General features: G+C 39.2%; 1 protein-coding gene across 6 annotated transcripts; it reads left to right on the top strand.

The window, feature by feature from the left end:
* Positions 1-549: 549 nt before the first annotated feature.
* On the top strand, positions 550-13,436 carry FAM76B (family with sequence similarity 76 member B). Of its 6 annotated transcripts, none has more exons than XM_032099202.1 (10): positions 551-706; positions 816-880; positions 1,381-1,435; positions 2,962-3,117; positions 4,032-4,228; positions 6,253-6,300; positions 6,502-6,582; positions 7,267-7,399; positions 10,101-10,202; positions 10,855-13,436. In XM_032099202.1, exons 1-10 carry the CDS (start codon positions 602-604, stop codon positions 10,942-10,944), a joined length of 1,032 nt encoding a protein of 343 aa, XP_031955093.1. In that variant the 5' UTR covers positions 551-601; the 3' UTR covers positions 10,945-13,436. The 6 variants fall into 6 exon arrangements, with proteins under 6 accessions (XP_031955095.1, XP_031955094.1, XP_031955098.1 ...); XM_032099201.1 differs by having other exon boundaries at positions 7,264-7,399; XM_032099204.1 differs by lacking the exon at positions 6,253-6,300 and having other exon boundaries at positions 550-706.
* The last annotated feature ends 1,755 nt before the right edge of the window (positions 13,437-15,191 follow it).

The following is a 15,191-nucleotide window of genomic DNA, read 5'->3' as shown; positions in this document are numbered from 1 at the left end:
GACAAGGCAGGTACCAAATAAAAAAAGAGCGGGGGCCCCGCTCAGCCAATCGAGAGGAAGAGGCCGCGAGCGGCGGGCGGGCCCCTGCAGCCAGGCGCGCGGGCGGGGGGGCGGCGCGTGGGCACGCGCGGAGGGAGGAGGGCGGAAGAGGCCGGCCTTTGTCAAAGGGAGCCCCCGCGCCTCGGCCAATCGCAGAGCAGGGGCGCCGCCGCCGCCCGGCGCAGGGCAGGGCGCCCGCGGCGGGATTGGCGGCGGCGGGGCCGGCGGGGGCGGCGATTGGGCGGCGGCGTTCGAAGGCAGGTTTGGCGCGGGGCGGCGATTGGCTGCGCGGGCGCAGCGCGAGCCCGGGCCCGGGGCGGAGGGAGAGAGGGAGGGAGGGAAGGGCGGGGGGCGCGCGCGGGGTGACGCCGCCGCCGACACAAGGGGGACGCGGGCGGGCGGCGCGCGGGGCCCAGGGCGGCACCGGCGGGAGCGGCACCGGGACGGGGACGGCGGCGGCGGCGGCTCCTCCTCCTCGGCGGCCCCGGCGGCCGCTCCGTCCCTCGCCCCGGCGGCACCTCCCCATTCCCCTCCCTCGGCCCGCCCGTGTCCGCCCCGCCGGATGGCGGCGGCGGGCGCGGCGGCCGCCCCGGCGCTTTATGCCTGCACCAAGTGCAACCAGCGGTACCCGTTCGAGGAGCTCTCGCAGGGCCAGCAGCTGTGCAAGGTGCGGCGGCGGCGGGGCGGCCCTGGCCGGGGCTGTTGGCGGGGCGGCGGGCGAGGGCTGAGCGCGGGCCGGGGCTCGGCCGGGCAGTAACGCGGCGCTTCCCCCGCAGGAGTGCCGCATCGCCCACCCCATCGTGAAGTGCACCTACTGCCGCTCCGAGTTCCAGCAGGAGAGGTACGGCGTGCGTCTGCTCGGGGGCTAGAGCGCTTGCAGGAGCTGGGCCTGGCTGGTCCGGAGAAGAGCGGAGTGAGAGGGGATCTCATCAGTCTGTATAAGTGTCTCCAGGGCGGGTGCCAGGAGGATGGTGCCAGGCTCTTTTCGGTGGTGCCCAGCGACAGGACGAGGAGCAATGACCATAAACTAAAACACGAGAAGTTTCACCTCCACATGAGGAAGAACTTCTTCACACTGAGGGTGGCAGAGCACTGGATCAGGCTGCCCAGCCAGGTGGTGGGGTCTCTGTCTCCGGAGACATTCAGAGTCCACCTGGACACGTTCCTGTGTCACCTGCTCAAGGTGACTCTGCCTTGGCAGGGGGGTTGGACTGGATGATCTCCAAAGGTCCCTTCCAATCCAACTCTTCTGTGATTCTGTTTGCCAGTAATTGCATGGGGAAGAATGTCAAAGTGCGTGTTTATCACCTAATTCAATGTTGTGCCATTTTATCTCTTTAGCAAAACCAACACAATATGCAAGAAATGCGCCCAAAACGTGAAGCAGTTCGGGACGGTGAGTAGTTACTTGGTTCTTAATGCTGAAGTTGAGCTCATTTGTTCTTCAAACTGAATACAAAGTTCTCTTGCAACTAATCTTCTTACTTTCTTTTGAGGGGAAAAAAAAAAAAAACCAAAAAACAAACCCACCCTAGAGATTGCCATTCAGAAAGTTGATGGAAAAGACTGACATCTCTTGGTTTCCTCTGTGGGTTACCATTTCTTTTCCCAAATTGAAATCCATTTGTGTTATATATAGCTTATCAGTTAATAATAATTTCAATATAACTATTTGTAACAAAGCAATGTTATTTCACATCACACATGTTAAGTCATTCCCTGCATATTCTCATAAGCACACGCTTCATGGCAGGAAGACCATTAGCCCTTCCTCTTTTTAGTGAGTGGTAAATGTGAAAATCTAGTAATACCACATACTTTATATTATGTAAGTCTTTAGAAATGCATGTTAATCATGTTAAGCTAATAAGTAAAAAAGATTTTGAGTATTATCTGCGTTCATGTTACTCTGCATTTTTTCCTGTTGAATTTCAGCTTCAGTTCTGTTCGAAAAATGAATTTTTCTATTATATGAATGCACACATTGTATCTGAGTTGCCCTGCAGATACGAGTTTTTAGGAGGTATCAAGATAATCTTGTTGTGGAACAAAAAGGCATAACTTCCTTATACTTGACATAAACCATATTAGTTGAAATTCAACTCCTTTGAGAAGTGTAATAGCTGTTGCTATGTAGTCAGGCACTTTCTGAGTGTATATGTAAACTGAACAAAGAAATGCTTTGAAAAGCTTAAAATGCAGCAAAATGAATTGCAAGACAAATCCAGCAACACTTTTACCAGGAGTTCATCAAAAAACCAGAACTGCACTGAATATAATCAGCCACTTCTAACCTATGAAAACTGCCAGCAGTTTTATTTTTCAGCACTGTATTAGTCTAGTTGAGCGTATGATATGAAAGTTGATAACCTGACCTGATAGTATCAGAGCTTGGTTTTTGTTTGGTGGTGGGGCTTTTTTTGTTTGTTTTGTTTTTTAAGTTTCCTGCAGTATTGCAGGGATTAGGATACTAATCTTAGAACTGTAGGGTTATTGAATCCCTGAGCTGTGCAAAGGAGAGGGATGCCATCAGAAACTTCCCGTCTGAAAAAAATCGCTTGGTTACTCTTCTTTTAAAGTTTTGTAAGTAATTTCTTAAGTAGCGTAGTAAAACTGAGAGAAAATGTCATAACATTTAAAAAAATAAAAAGCAGTAGGTGTAGAGGTTAGTTACTAGATGGTTGTGTGTGTTTCTTTTATTATGCCTGGGTTTTCATGGAAAGTCCAGGCTGGTTTTAAGCACTGAAGAAGCATCATTTTAGAGGAAAAGTTTAGTACTGGAGATAAAAATGGTAGGAAAAGGGTTCTTAAGATAGGCTGTATGAAGCCCTACTAGTTTTGAAGCATCATTATGTGGGTTGAAATACCTGTGTTCATTACAGTAAATGCAAATGTATTCAGTTCAACTTTTTTATTTTTCAGCCCAAGCCTTGTCAGTATTGTAACATTATTGCAGCATTTATTGGTACAAAATGCCAGCGTTGCACCAACTCGGAGAAGAAGTATGGCCCGCCTCAGACCTGTGAGCAGTGCAAACAGCAATGTGCTTTTGATCGAAAAGAGGAGGGAAGAAGGAAGGTAGGCTTTGTTCCACATCTCTCATGGCTTAGGCTGACAATAGATAGTGTTCTTCCTTCAGAAGAGAAAGATTAACAGAAATGTATCTTAAGTTCTCAAATACCAGATTAAAGTTGCTGATCTGTGCTTTACAATATTTGAATTATATTTCGTAATTTGCAATTCTTATGTCAGCTACTGAGCTAACTTTTAATTAAATCACACTTTCCAAAAATAGGCATAAGTGTTAGCAGACAGTTGTAGCTGTGGAACAGAAGTTAAGCAGCTCAACAGTTCCTCGTGTTCTGATATTTATTTTACTTTTGTTTTCCCATCCATTGGTTCTCATGTATGTTCATAACTTGAATCTGTCACTTTACCTCTTCTTATTTGCCTGCCTTGCCTTTAAGTAGAGCACCAGAGAGGTAGACTGCTCCGAGCAGCCCTTTGTGTTCTGTTTCATTAAATAGCTTTGCTGAGTGCCACTTTCTCATTCCATAAGGTGCTGAGAAAATGACCTCAAAAGCCTCTTGACTGAACCCAAGAATAATGCTGTTTTTACAGAAGAATTTACTTGGTACAAGTAACACATTGGCTGGACATCTTGATTCTGCCTGCAGTATGATAGGTTGAGAGAGGGCACGTGGTGTTTAAACTAAAAAAGACTCGTCCTTTTAAAAAGTTATTGTTACTTCTGCGATGTAGAGCAGGTCCAACAATTGCTAGGCTCTTTCTAGCACAAGTTTAAATGACAAGTGGAATAAGATTCAGGTTACTAAAAGAAACTTGCATGCACTGGAGCTACAGTAGTGATGTTTCATACAAAAGATGTCTTTTTTTCCCAAAGATAATGGATGAAGTGAAACAAAATTTCCTTGCAAATATCTTCTAGTGCAAGTGTACTTGGAAATAAAATGTGAATTATTTCCCAAAAGGTTGATGGAAAGTTGTTGTGTTGGCTCTGCACACTGTCATACAAGAGAGTGCTACAGAAGACAAAAGAACAGAGGAAGAGCCTGGGATCTTCACATTCTAACTCTTCATCCTCATCTCTTACTGAGAAAGACCAGCATCATTCAAAACACCACCACCATCACCACCATCATCATCGTCACAGCAGCAGCCATCATAAGTAAGTATTTCAAAAATTGAAATATGTGTTGGTAGCTCTTCATCTTCTGTGTTCTGTTTATATGGAGATAAGTAAGGAAAGCTATTTAAAACATGGTGTCAAAAGCAGTAGTATATCATTGTTCTTCATGGTCTGTCAGAATCCTTGGATTCTTGGAGTTTGAATGAAGGTGGTTCATTAAAAAAAAGGGAATTCTTGGTGATTGTCAGACTAGTTGATGTTAAAATTGGTAGCAAGTCTACGAAAAGGGCTTATGGAATGGCTACAGAAACAAGTTACTTGAGGGTAAACTTGTATTTGGGTTTCTAGGCAGTAACTGCTTTGTGGTACCTGCTATTTTACATGCATTTGCCGTGGGTTAAAAGGTGTGTATTAGCAGTGAGAATCCTCACCCTGACTTACTTCACCCTGATTCATGTACAAATACTGAAAATTAAGAGGAGAAGCAGAAGCAGCAGTATGAGATTACCTTCAGTCTAGGACCAGTTCGTACCTCTTTGCTAGCTTTTGTAATCAAGTCTTGCTGGAACAGGCAGTTTGTGAGTGGCTGTGATAGAGACACAGGGACATAAGGCTGTCAGTTCAGTTACTGTCACTCTGATGGCATTTCACATAGTTTTGTCCCATCTTCTGCAACTTTTCTCAACACATCATCTCTGGCCATGGCATAAACAGCGTACCAACCTTAATGTACATACCCAATTTAATTAGTCATAAACCCCAGAATTCATTTGGGATTTTGTGCTGCTATAATAGTCATGATTCTTATTTTCATTGATAGATTTGTGGCAGCATAACTTCAGAACTACTTGGTTTTTGTGTAAATACTAAATAGTATTTATATAATAAATACTTATAAAATATATAAAATAAATATTTCTATAATAAATAGCAAATACTGTGTCTGCAATGGTAATGACCCTGATGCCAGACACACAGACACTTTCCTTCTAAACTTCACATTTCTAGTGCTTGTAATTTTTCAGCTTGTCTGAAACTTGCCTAAGTGTGACTGAAAGATACAATCAAATTAAGATGAAATGGTATTGGCAATGCGTAAAAGAGAAAGGCCCATACTTTCACTTTTAAAGAGAGAAAAATAAGATTTGGGGTTTTAGGAATTCGAATAAGAAAATTATTCTTGTCATGCATAGAGTTATTGTACTGTTCCTGTTCTTTCAAATCTCTGCTGAAAATGGAGTTAGAGAAAGTTAAATGTAATTTAATGCATTTGGCACAAGTATAGTAAGGATTAAATTTAAAAAAGTTAGCTCTTTACTACAGAATAGAGCTTCTGATATATTCAAGAGTTACAACAGTAAGCATATCTATACAGATCACAATGTTCCTGGTTTCCCACCTTTTTCTTCTGTAGGCTGCCATGGGTCCATTGCTTCTGGTCCAATTAGTATGACTCTTTTTCCCTGTCCATTTCAGTTACTATTAAGATCAGACAATAGAGACAGTGAGGTATAAATACAGATTCTTTTAACTATTTCACTCAGTGCAATCTTTTATATTCTACCCTTCCTATATCAGTATCCTTTATTAGTTGCTTTTGCAATGACTGAAAACAAATGGTTACACCTGAGAAGCAGTTATTTTCAGGGATCCAAAACTTCACCTTACTCATATGGCACCAAATGAACACCGCTTCAGGCCGTGTTCATATGGCAGTATGGGAATCCCAGGAGAGGTGCTTTAGACCAGCTTGCTGAGTGCAGGTTTAGCAAGACAAAGTTCACAAAAATTGGGAGGTATCAGCAAAAAGGTTTAGCCATCAGTCTTGAACTCTATCCCTTGTGACTTGCAACAGCATAGCTACTTATGATTTATGATGATTTATAGCATCCTGACATAGCAAAGCATGATCAGGAACTTGTCCAACTGAAAATTCATAAATACTCACTGTATTAGGAAAAAAAAAGGGTGGGAGGATTTTTCTCAAGTACAGATACCATTCACATAAATTTACAAATAATGGCATATTTGGTCAGTTACCAAGTACATTTCACATATTTCAGAATCAGCAATCTGAGTCCAGAACAAGATCAGGGACTATGGAAACAGAGGTAAATATTATATTATTTATTAATTTTCTTTTAATTTATCTTGCAGTTTTCATTTAAAGAATTTCTTTTTTCTTACATTTCGGCTAGTCTCTAGCATTCCACCTAGGAGCATGAGTTAAGTTTTTTTTTCCATGTACCAAATGGTGATATTAGAGAGTTACATAGTATGAGGCTTTAGGTTTACATTTTGTTTGATTTCAGCCATAAATCCTCTGCAGCTATTCAGAATGAAACTCCAAAGAAAAAACCCAAACTGGAATCCAAGCCATCAAATGGAGATAGGTAAAGTTATATTTTTGTAAAGCTGAGCCATTTCAACCAAACAGAGCACTGATCTGTGACAAGTTGCCTTTTTTTTTTTTGTTTGTTTGTCTGAGGAATGAGGGATGTGAAACTTGTGTCCTGTCAGATGGATTGTTGGGTGGTATCTGAGTGCTGTCAGTCAATTAAGTTACTTTATTAGCAGAAAACTAGCACTATTTTCCTGCTTTTAAGCTGTTTGGGGCAAAATTAAACAAAGCTTGTGTACAAGGTAGCAGTTATCAACACAGTGGTGTTCCCTCACACTGGGAATTGTTTTGTCAGTTAGATGCAGGGTAGAACCTGCTGCTTTAAGCTAATCCAGTATCTAGAGAGTTCTTTAGAACCTTAGTGTGGGAGACTGAATCTTTATTCCGATTCTGGCCAATGGTCAGAATAAAAGTTAAAAGTGTCTGCTTCAGTCAAAAGGTATTTATCCCCCTCAAAGCTAATACTGAATTATATTTCTGCAGGTGTATGTAATGTGTGCCATTAGTAAGGTAATTTGCCAGTTGCATCCATTTCTGTCAGGTACATACTTTTTTTGCATTAGTCCTTAAGGATGTTTATGGAATTATTAATGATAGAATTTGAAATTTTTTTTAAAAAGTGTTTTGCTTTTTTCTTTTGATGTTGTAAATAACTACTGTTTTACATTTTTAGTAGCTCTATAAATCAGTCTGCAGACAGTGGAGGAACTGACAACTTTGTCCTCATAAGTCAGCTGAAAGAAGAAGTAATGTCACTTAAACGTCTTCTGCAGCAAAGAGATCAGACTATTTTAGAGAAAGATAAAAAGGTAAAAATTACAGCTGTTCAATAAGTACTTCATAATTTTGTTTCTGTTTTGTAGTCTCCTAAAAATGTCAAGACAATACGATAAAACAAAAGTCAGATACAGTTGTTTTATATAGCAGCTAATCAGATATTACCATTTAAAGGAAAAGATTTGGACTTTTGTATCATGAATGTATTTTGTCTCTAAGTCAAAGAGTAATTCATCTTACCTCACTTCAGCCATGAAGAAGTTAGCCTGTTACTCAGGCTGCATGCCACAGGTCATGGATAAAATGCCAGACAGTGGTTTGCATGTTTTATATGCTCTTAACTGAGTCATGACAAAGAGTAGTAACCATTCTGAGTTTAGCATAGTTTTTATTTCGTTTTAAACTAAAGCAACTCTAGCCATAATAAGTCAATGTCCAAATTTACATGGGTAGTGTATGAAAATGAAGTGGTTTGTTTTTATAGGATCAGTAGCATGTGTACTGTAGGTTGTCAAGTCTTTGTGGGTAGTCAGAGACTGCAAAAAAATCATGGATTAAATGGCTGTCAACAAAAGTTAAGTGAAATTGTCAGGCCCAAGTGGCTGCAGCAAAACTCTTAGAGAAGATTCACCCTTCAAACAAACTAATGACTAACAAGAGAAGAGAAATAACTACAAACACATACTTGCTTTGCATTACCTAGACTTTATTTCTCTGCCATCTGAATAACTAGATGCTTTTAGGGCACTATAACAGTGGCTCTAGAATGTCTGTTCAGGACTGAGTAGGTTATGGAATTGTATTCCAAACAGATTTATTATATTTTCAAGTAAAATTTTGATTGTGAATGCATGGTAGCCTACCAAACATTGATGGTTAAGAAAGACTCAATCATACTGACAGGAAAATGCTTCCACTTTTGAACCATAGTTCTGTATCTTCATTTCTACACATAGGTGTGTTTTGTAAAGGATATTGAACCTATTTTCATTTATTTATGAATTTATTATTTATGTCACTGGTAAAATATACCTAGTGTTGGAAGTACTTGCTATTTCACGCCTTTAAGTGTTCAGTGTGAAAGAGCTGAACAGTATGTCATGGATTCTCTTTATGTATTTTCTCCAAAGCACAGACATTAGGCCCTGATCTCCCTTATAAAGTCAGGAGAAGATCGTGAGTCAGTAGAAAATTCACTTAGCTCTTTTTATTTTTAATCTACTGAGCAAGGCTAACAAAAGTGGTAGGTAAGGAAATGTCGCCTACTTCTGAATAACCACTGCAGTGACTTGTTTTGTGCTGTTTCTATAGGGAGAGTATCTAATGATTTTAATATCCCCACTGCTAAAACTATTTATTTGACTTCAGAGTTCTTTGATGTTAGTCTCCTTCAGGCATGAAGTCCACACTTTCAGAATGTCAGTTTTTCAGCTGCTGCAGGGAGGAGAAAAGCTGAACACATTATACAATGTTTGCATAGCTGGAAAAATTGCAACAAATGAACATACTGCAGATTTTTTTTTTTTTTTACTGTGAGATAGTAAATCTGAAGACGTGTACTGGGTGAAAAGCCTGAGCCATACCTGTGGGAGACTTCTGTTAAGGTCATGTCTCTAGATGTATGAAGGGACAACATTTGAACAGCTTTGAATGCTCCAAAAGTAAAACTTCTGACCTGTATAACATGGCAACAAAAACAGCTCAGTACACCAGCTTTGCAGATAATACTCATTCATCACTTTCTGTTATGAGTCAGGGTATCAGCCGTGTCATTATCAATGTGTATTGTTTGCGGTACTAGCCTTGTTTGTCTTTCTGCACTGAACGGTAGTGAGAAACCACAACATTACCACGAGGCCCTGAGACTTCATTATTAGGAGAGGACCACTGTTTGCTGAATGTTCACAGGCTGTGTGTTTGCTCATCTAGTTGCATACTTCCCTGTGGTGCAACACTAGCACTAGCTTTTTTTATGTTTAGCGTGAGGTGTGTGGGTTTGCACTGGATGCGCTGCGGTCTCCAACAGCCGTAAGTGCATGCTTTGAGCAATGGTGTGTGTTCAGTGAGTTATGTGCCATTGTATCAGCATACCTGCACTTGACCATCTGTTTGACTGTTCTTCTGAGCAATACCTGTTTCACTACATGTGATTTGACACATAGTAAAGTTGGCAATAGCAGTCTTGGTAGCCACTTTAGGAGGGTCTGCTCTGGTTTGTTGTGGTAGGCATCTTTGCTAGCAAAGAGGCTTCATTTCCTAATACAGGAATGTGTACATTGTATATTTATCCTTTTGCTTAGGACAAAATGTAGCATAAAAGGACACAAAACAATCTTTTTTGTTGTCTTTGTAGGGAAGGTTTTTCGTGTTACCACACCATATAACTGAGAGGTGTTACTGAAGATTGTGATAAGCATCTCACAACTGAAAGAACAGCAAGGATTATAAATCACCAGTCTTGTATTTGATTTTTTTTTTTGTTGACGTTTAGCCTTTTTTATACAAAATTCTGAGCAAACAGTATGGTTATATGATGACGTTGGCTTTCTGCATATAAAATAGGTGTACAGACTTTTCAAACTGTTTCTCAAGTGCTGAGCTGTCAATAGAGCAATAATAAATAAATAGTGTTTCCTGAGATTGCTGAGGTTTCCCTAAAGATTTCACGTATTGACTAGAAGACATGTCCTGTTGCAGTTTTCAAGGAATCTTCATAGGATCTGTGTTTTTCAGTTGACAGAATTGAAGGCAGACTTCCAGTACCAAGAGTCTAACTTGAGGACAAAGATGAACAGTATGGAGAAAGCTCACAAGGAAACTGTGGAACAGTTGCAGGTGCGTAATTGCCTATCAATACTTGGGAAATACTTCCGATGGAATCATACATTCAGGCTGTTCACTCAGCTTGTTTGCTCAGTGTTGTTGACTCCAGTACAGTAGTACCAAGTTCATGAGTGGTCATTGCCATGTTTAACTTTGCATGCATTGTACAGCAGTTCTGCAGTCAACAGTCAGTCTCCATGAGTTAAACTCACTCTTTTAACTTTAAAAGGTAAAGCCTTACCTCACATGCTTTCTCCAAGTTTATTTTTTGTGTCTGTTCTCTGACAATTTATCAGTTGTCATTGGGCTATGGATTTGATGTAAGGACTCAGCATTAACACATTGACAGCTAGATGTCTCTTGTTAAAGCATGCTTTATCAGGAAGAAAACCTGAGTTAGTTGCCTTATAAATCACAGACTGAACAGACACTAGTATATCCACTAGCAATAGTGGATATACTAAATTTTGCAATATGGGGAATGTGGTTACTTTCTCTGTTGAAGACAGAATATACATGTCAAAAAGCATATACAAGTCTTTGAAAAGTGATCATTACCTTCTCTGAATGTTCTTAGCATGTACATTTTGAGAGTTTGTTCATAAATGCAAAGTGCGTGACGCTACTATTTCAGTAACTCATACTTTTTTAATCTGTATTGCAGGCCAAAAACAGAGAACTGCTCAAACAGGTCGCAGCATTGTCAAAGGGTAAAAAGTTTGATAAAAGTGGGAGTATCCTCACATCTCCTTGAGGAACTGATTATTTGTGGGGTTTGCTACTCAACGTACATTTGAGTAATTCTGTGAAGCCCTTAAAATCCTGTGTAGTGGAAAAAATATTTTTGCACACCAGATTAGTTGGCATGTTTCCTACATGTTTTTATAATTAATATGCAGCTTTTTTTAGTTACTGTTCAGATGAAATACTTCAACTGGCTTGAAGAATGTTTTTATTTTTTTGATATTGGAAACCTTTTGCCAGCAATAGTATTAAACAATTGCATAGAGAACATTAGCAGTGTTCTCTCTGAAAGGACAACATGCAATAACAAACTAGGTGTACTTTTTACAAAGTAGCAACTGAGTCTTTTAAACTACACTGATGTCAGCCAAAAGTTTATGAATCTGCAGTGACACTGAACACTGGTTTCTGGCAACTGTTCCTTTACTTTGTATGAAAATATAAATTTGGAATGGAAATCATGGTGCTTTCAAGTGGAACTAAAAAGAGGCATATATGTATGTGTAAATACGACTGTAACGGTTATATTCTTAGTTATAACAAGTAATTAGTGTTTTACATTCTTGTGATAGGGACTGACTGAAAGATTATCTATTGTACAGTAACAGAGGCAGTGTGGTTTTTGTAAGATTTACTGTAGACTTTTCTTGCAAGTGCCTTTCTCCAACTGTTTATTTATAGGAATGTTGGTATTTTGTACATAAGGTTTTTATGTTTTAAAATCATGTTTAATAAATGTTTTATGTAAATATAAATGTGTGTACAGAGGAATCTGAATCAAAGATCAAAGTGGCTAGTGCAGTGCTCGAGGCAGCATTAAGAGCTAGCTAGCTGATTGATGGACAGTGAATATTGGCTTTAGATAACCTTTGTAGCTTGTGTCTGTGAGGCGTAGGATTTTGTTAGTGCTGCTCATGCCAAACACTTCCTGAACAAAAAGCAAAATGTTTTTTTGCCACACTGGAGTTTTGTGGTTTGTTTATACATTTTTCCCATTTGGCACAGCACTAATTTTAATTCCATAGCAGACATTGTACTCCCAATGTTACAGCCTTAGCTAGTGGTACACACTCAAAGGTTTAAATGCGTTTATTCCCTATTGTCTGATTTGATGTACTTGGTTGTAATTTATGGTGATTCCTCTTAATGAATTGCAAGATGCACATCCCCCACTGAAGATACACAATGAGAAAAGAGTAGCCAAAACTAATGGTCTTGAAATTAATTAAGGGAGTGGATGTGGTGTCAAAGGGTGGATTTTAATGTTTTGGGTGGATTTTCATTCTAAATTACATCAGTTTAAGTTTAGCTCTGCTCCTAGTGGACATGAGTCATATTCAGAAATTTCGATTAAACAATCATTTAGTATGCCCCAAGGTATCTATTCAGGAAGGTAAGTTATGAATCAGCATAAAGGGAAGTAGACTTACACGGGTAAAGGTTTAAGTCAGCTCTGGATACTGACTGATAACAGAGTAGTTGTTGATATTTCGGCAAGCTTAATTGTGTAGAAACAACTACAGGTTTTTTAATTAAAGAACAAAAGTCTATAGACCCTTGGCTGTTCACCCAGGTACTGAACTATGAACACCTTCTCAATAGTTCAGATGAGATCCAGCAGTGACAGACTACTGAAAAATATTAAAAACTTAAGCTATCTTGTTTCATATAGTATATGTGTATCTTTATACCCTAAAATCAACTTTGTATGTTTATAGAAGGTCCTCTTTAAACATACTAAACTAGGGTAGAGAATGCTGCTATCTTTGGGGTTGTTGTTAATTTTTTTAGTATACGACTAAAATTTACGACTTTCATTAATTCAGAATTAGTATATGGGTAAATTTTTTTCCAGTTTGATGGTGACCCATATTCAGTGAAATGGGTTTTAAAATACAGAAATGCATAGCAAAATGAAATGTTTGAATTAAGATTACTTAATGATACCAGTTCAAGCTGCAGTCAGGACATTTTAAAGAAACAAGCAGAAGTTCTGTATTAGAAGTAACTAATTATAAATCCCAGTCAGAAGAATTTTTAGGGGCTTCATGATCTTTAGTTCTAATTAAATACCTGTGGGTTTTCTTACACAATCGCATTTTTAACATGAATTTTTTAAAGTTGTTAACTAGCCGACTGAATCCCAGTCCTGAGAATCATGTCCTGGAGCTGTAGATTATTGACATAATAAACTGATGTTCTTTAAACGTGGATCTGCGAGGAGATTGTTGTACTGTATTGTGCTTTTTAGCCTGTTTCCAGATGTTGATTAGCATTGACCAGTGATGGTCGTTTTGGCTCAAGTTATTTATGTATTTTAAGCCTGTGAATATTGCGGCCCCCTTTTAAATAGTTTGTCCAACTCCGCGTTCTGCAGTGAAGCTGTTCAGCTGTCCACATGTATAGATTATTGAAATCCTGTACTGGCACACATCTGACCGTTGACATTTTGTACCTTTTCTAAATCCAATGTTTCACAATAAAATCTTGTCAAAACATTCATCTGTCCTTTTAAAATTATTCAAAAACCCGTATTTTGTGTTAATCTCTCATGCTACGTCACTCGCTAAAAGTCTGTGGCCAAAAAAGGGGCAGAATTTAGTATTTCAGTTTCTGTTAAGATAAGACACCTTGGGCTGTCCTCTGATTGTAACAAACTAGAGCTACAGATTACTTTGTCTCATGAAAATATTTTTGTTTTCTACAACAGAATTATAATAGATAGAAATATGTTCCTATAGACAAGAAAAAAACCTGAAGGTTTAACTGAAATCTAGTGACATTTAATAAAGCCTTCAACTGCGTTTTTATATTCTGATTAACATCAGCACTTGTGTTTAAAAGTACCTGAATTTCAGTCTGACTCTGTTAACTGTAACGTTGCCCTTCCTTTACATACCTTGTGTACAGGTTGGGTGATTCTGAGATGGATAATTTCTTTGTCTGTTCCATTTCTTGTGTCAGGAGGAATTAGGTGCCCACACCAGCATCCTGCTGGCTGTCAGTCACAGTGGCTCCTAGTGTTTAGAGCACTGATGCTGCAAATTGTAAATCTTATTTTATATTTCTCTCAGCAATCAATCTTCACCTTTCCACAATCCAGAAGAATACTTCTCATTCAAGAATTAAAGTTCAAAATGAAAAAAACAAAACAAAACAAAAACCCTTAAAGAAAACGTCCAACAAGAGAGTAAGATTCTGTATCTATCTGGTCAAGGCAATTACTGAGAAGAGGAGAATCTTTGAGTTTCAGAGCATCTCAAAACTGTTGATACTTTGTATTAGGTATAGTAACAATATGCTATTCTAATACTGGATTGTTCTTAGTCTCATTTTAATGCAAACTTGCAACAGCAACTTTGAAGCCATTTCTTTTTAAAGCTGAGAGCAAGTCAAAACTAGGTGTGGTATACTTACTTTAGGTGTGGCTTCCATGTGACACATGCAAAGTGTGTGTAACTGGCTAAGTAACCAATTGACTCCTGAAAAGAGATTTGCATCATTTGAAGTAGATTTCCTTAAAGAAGATTTAAATTGGTATAACCTATGTATAGGCATTCAGGCAGTTCTTAATGGTCTTCAGTGCCTTCAAAAGCTCAGAATCCACACTGATTTTTATGAAAACACTGATGTTTATGATTGCAAACTATAATCTTCAGCTTTTTGAAATGGAGTAAAAGCTTTTCATGTCATTTTTATTCATTTGAACGATTACTAAAATATTGGTACTGCCATAGAAGATTCATTTTCTCATGTATTATGTGCAATTGCTTTAGCTTTCCTCATGGAAGAGGTACTGATATATGAAATTACCTCTGTTGAATCCCACAGAAGAAGAAGGGGGTATCAGACAAGGGGATTATTGAGGTGAAAGGAGATGTTTGTGGTGCTCCTGGAGAAAGGGGAGTGTAATGGAGGTGTCAGGGCTAATGGGGAAGAGAGACCTCTGAGATACCGTGTTACTTGTTTATGCAATGTACTGAATCACACAGCTGGGTTTTTTCAAGAGGTACATATTTTCTGTATCTGTAAAATGAGGCATTGCTTAAGGGAGATTTTTGGTGTTTGTTTTCAGCAATACTAGAGTCCAGATTTTAGAAATGAACAAAAGAAACATCTCGATTAAATCTAAATACAAAGATGTACAATTTAACATTCATCTTACAAGCAGTTAGTCGTAACTGTGTAAGTAAAAAAAACAGGTAAAAGTGCAGCAGACCACTGCATACCATAGCCCCAGCTGCATAATGGTGCAAG

The sequence above is a fragment of the Corvus moneduloides genome, chromosome 2 (genome assembly GCF_009650955.1).
Source record: "Corvus moneduloides isolate bCorMon1 chromosome 2, bCorMon1.pri, whole genome shotgun sequence".
Lineage (NCBI taxonomy): Eukaryota > Metazoa > Chordata > Aves > Passeriformes > Corvidae > Corvus > Corvus moneduloides.
This window is presented reverse-complemented; position numbering and strand designations above follow the sequence as displayed.

Bases quoted from the DNA above. Each gene is read 5' to 3' on its own strand.
- FAM76B (XM_032099201.1), top strand. From the start codon at position 602: ATGGCGGCGGCGGGCGCGGCGGCCGCCCCGGCGCTTTATGCCTGCACC. The intron at 1,436-2,961 runs GTGAGTAGTTAC...TTTATTTTTCAG, and splicing joins ACGTGAAGCAGTTCGGGACG to CCCAAGCCTTGTCAGTATTG. The intron at 7,400-10,100 runs GTAAAAATTACA...TGTGTTTTTCAG, and splicing joins TTTTAGAGAAAGATAAAAAG to TTGACAGAATTGAAGGCAGA.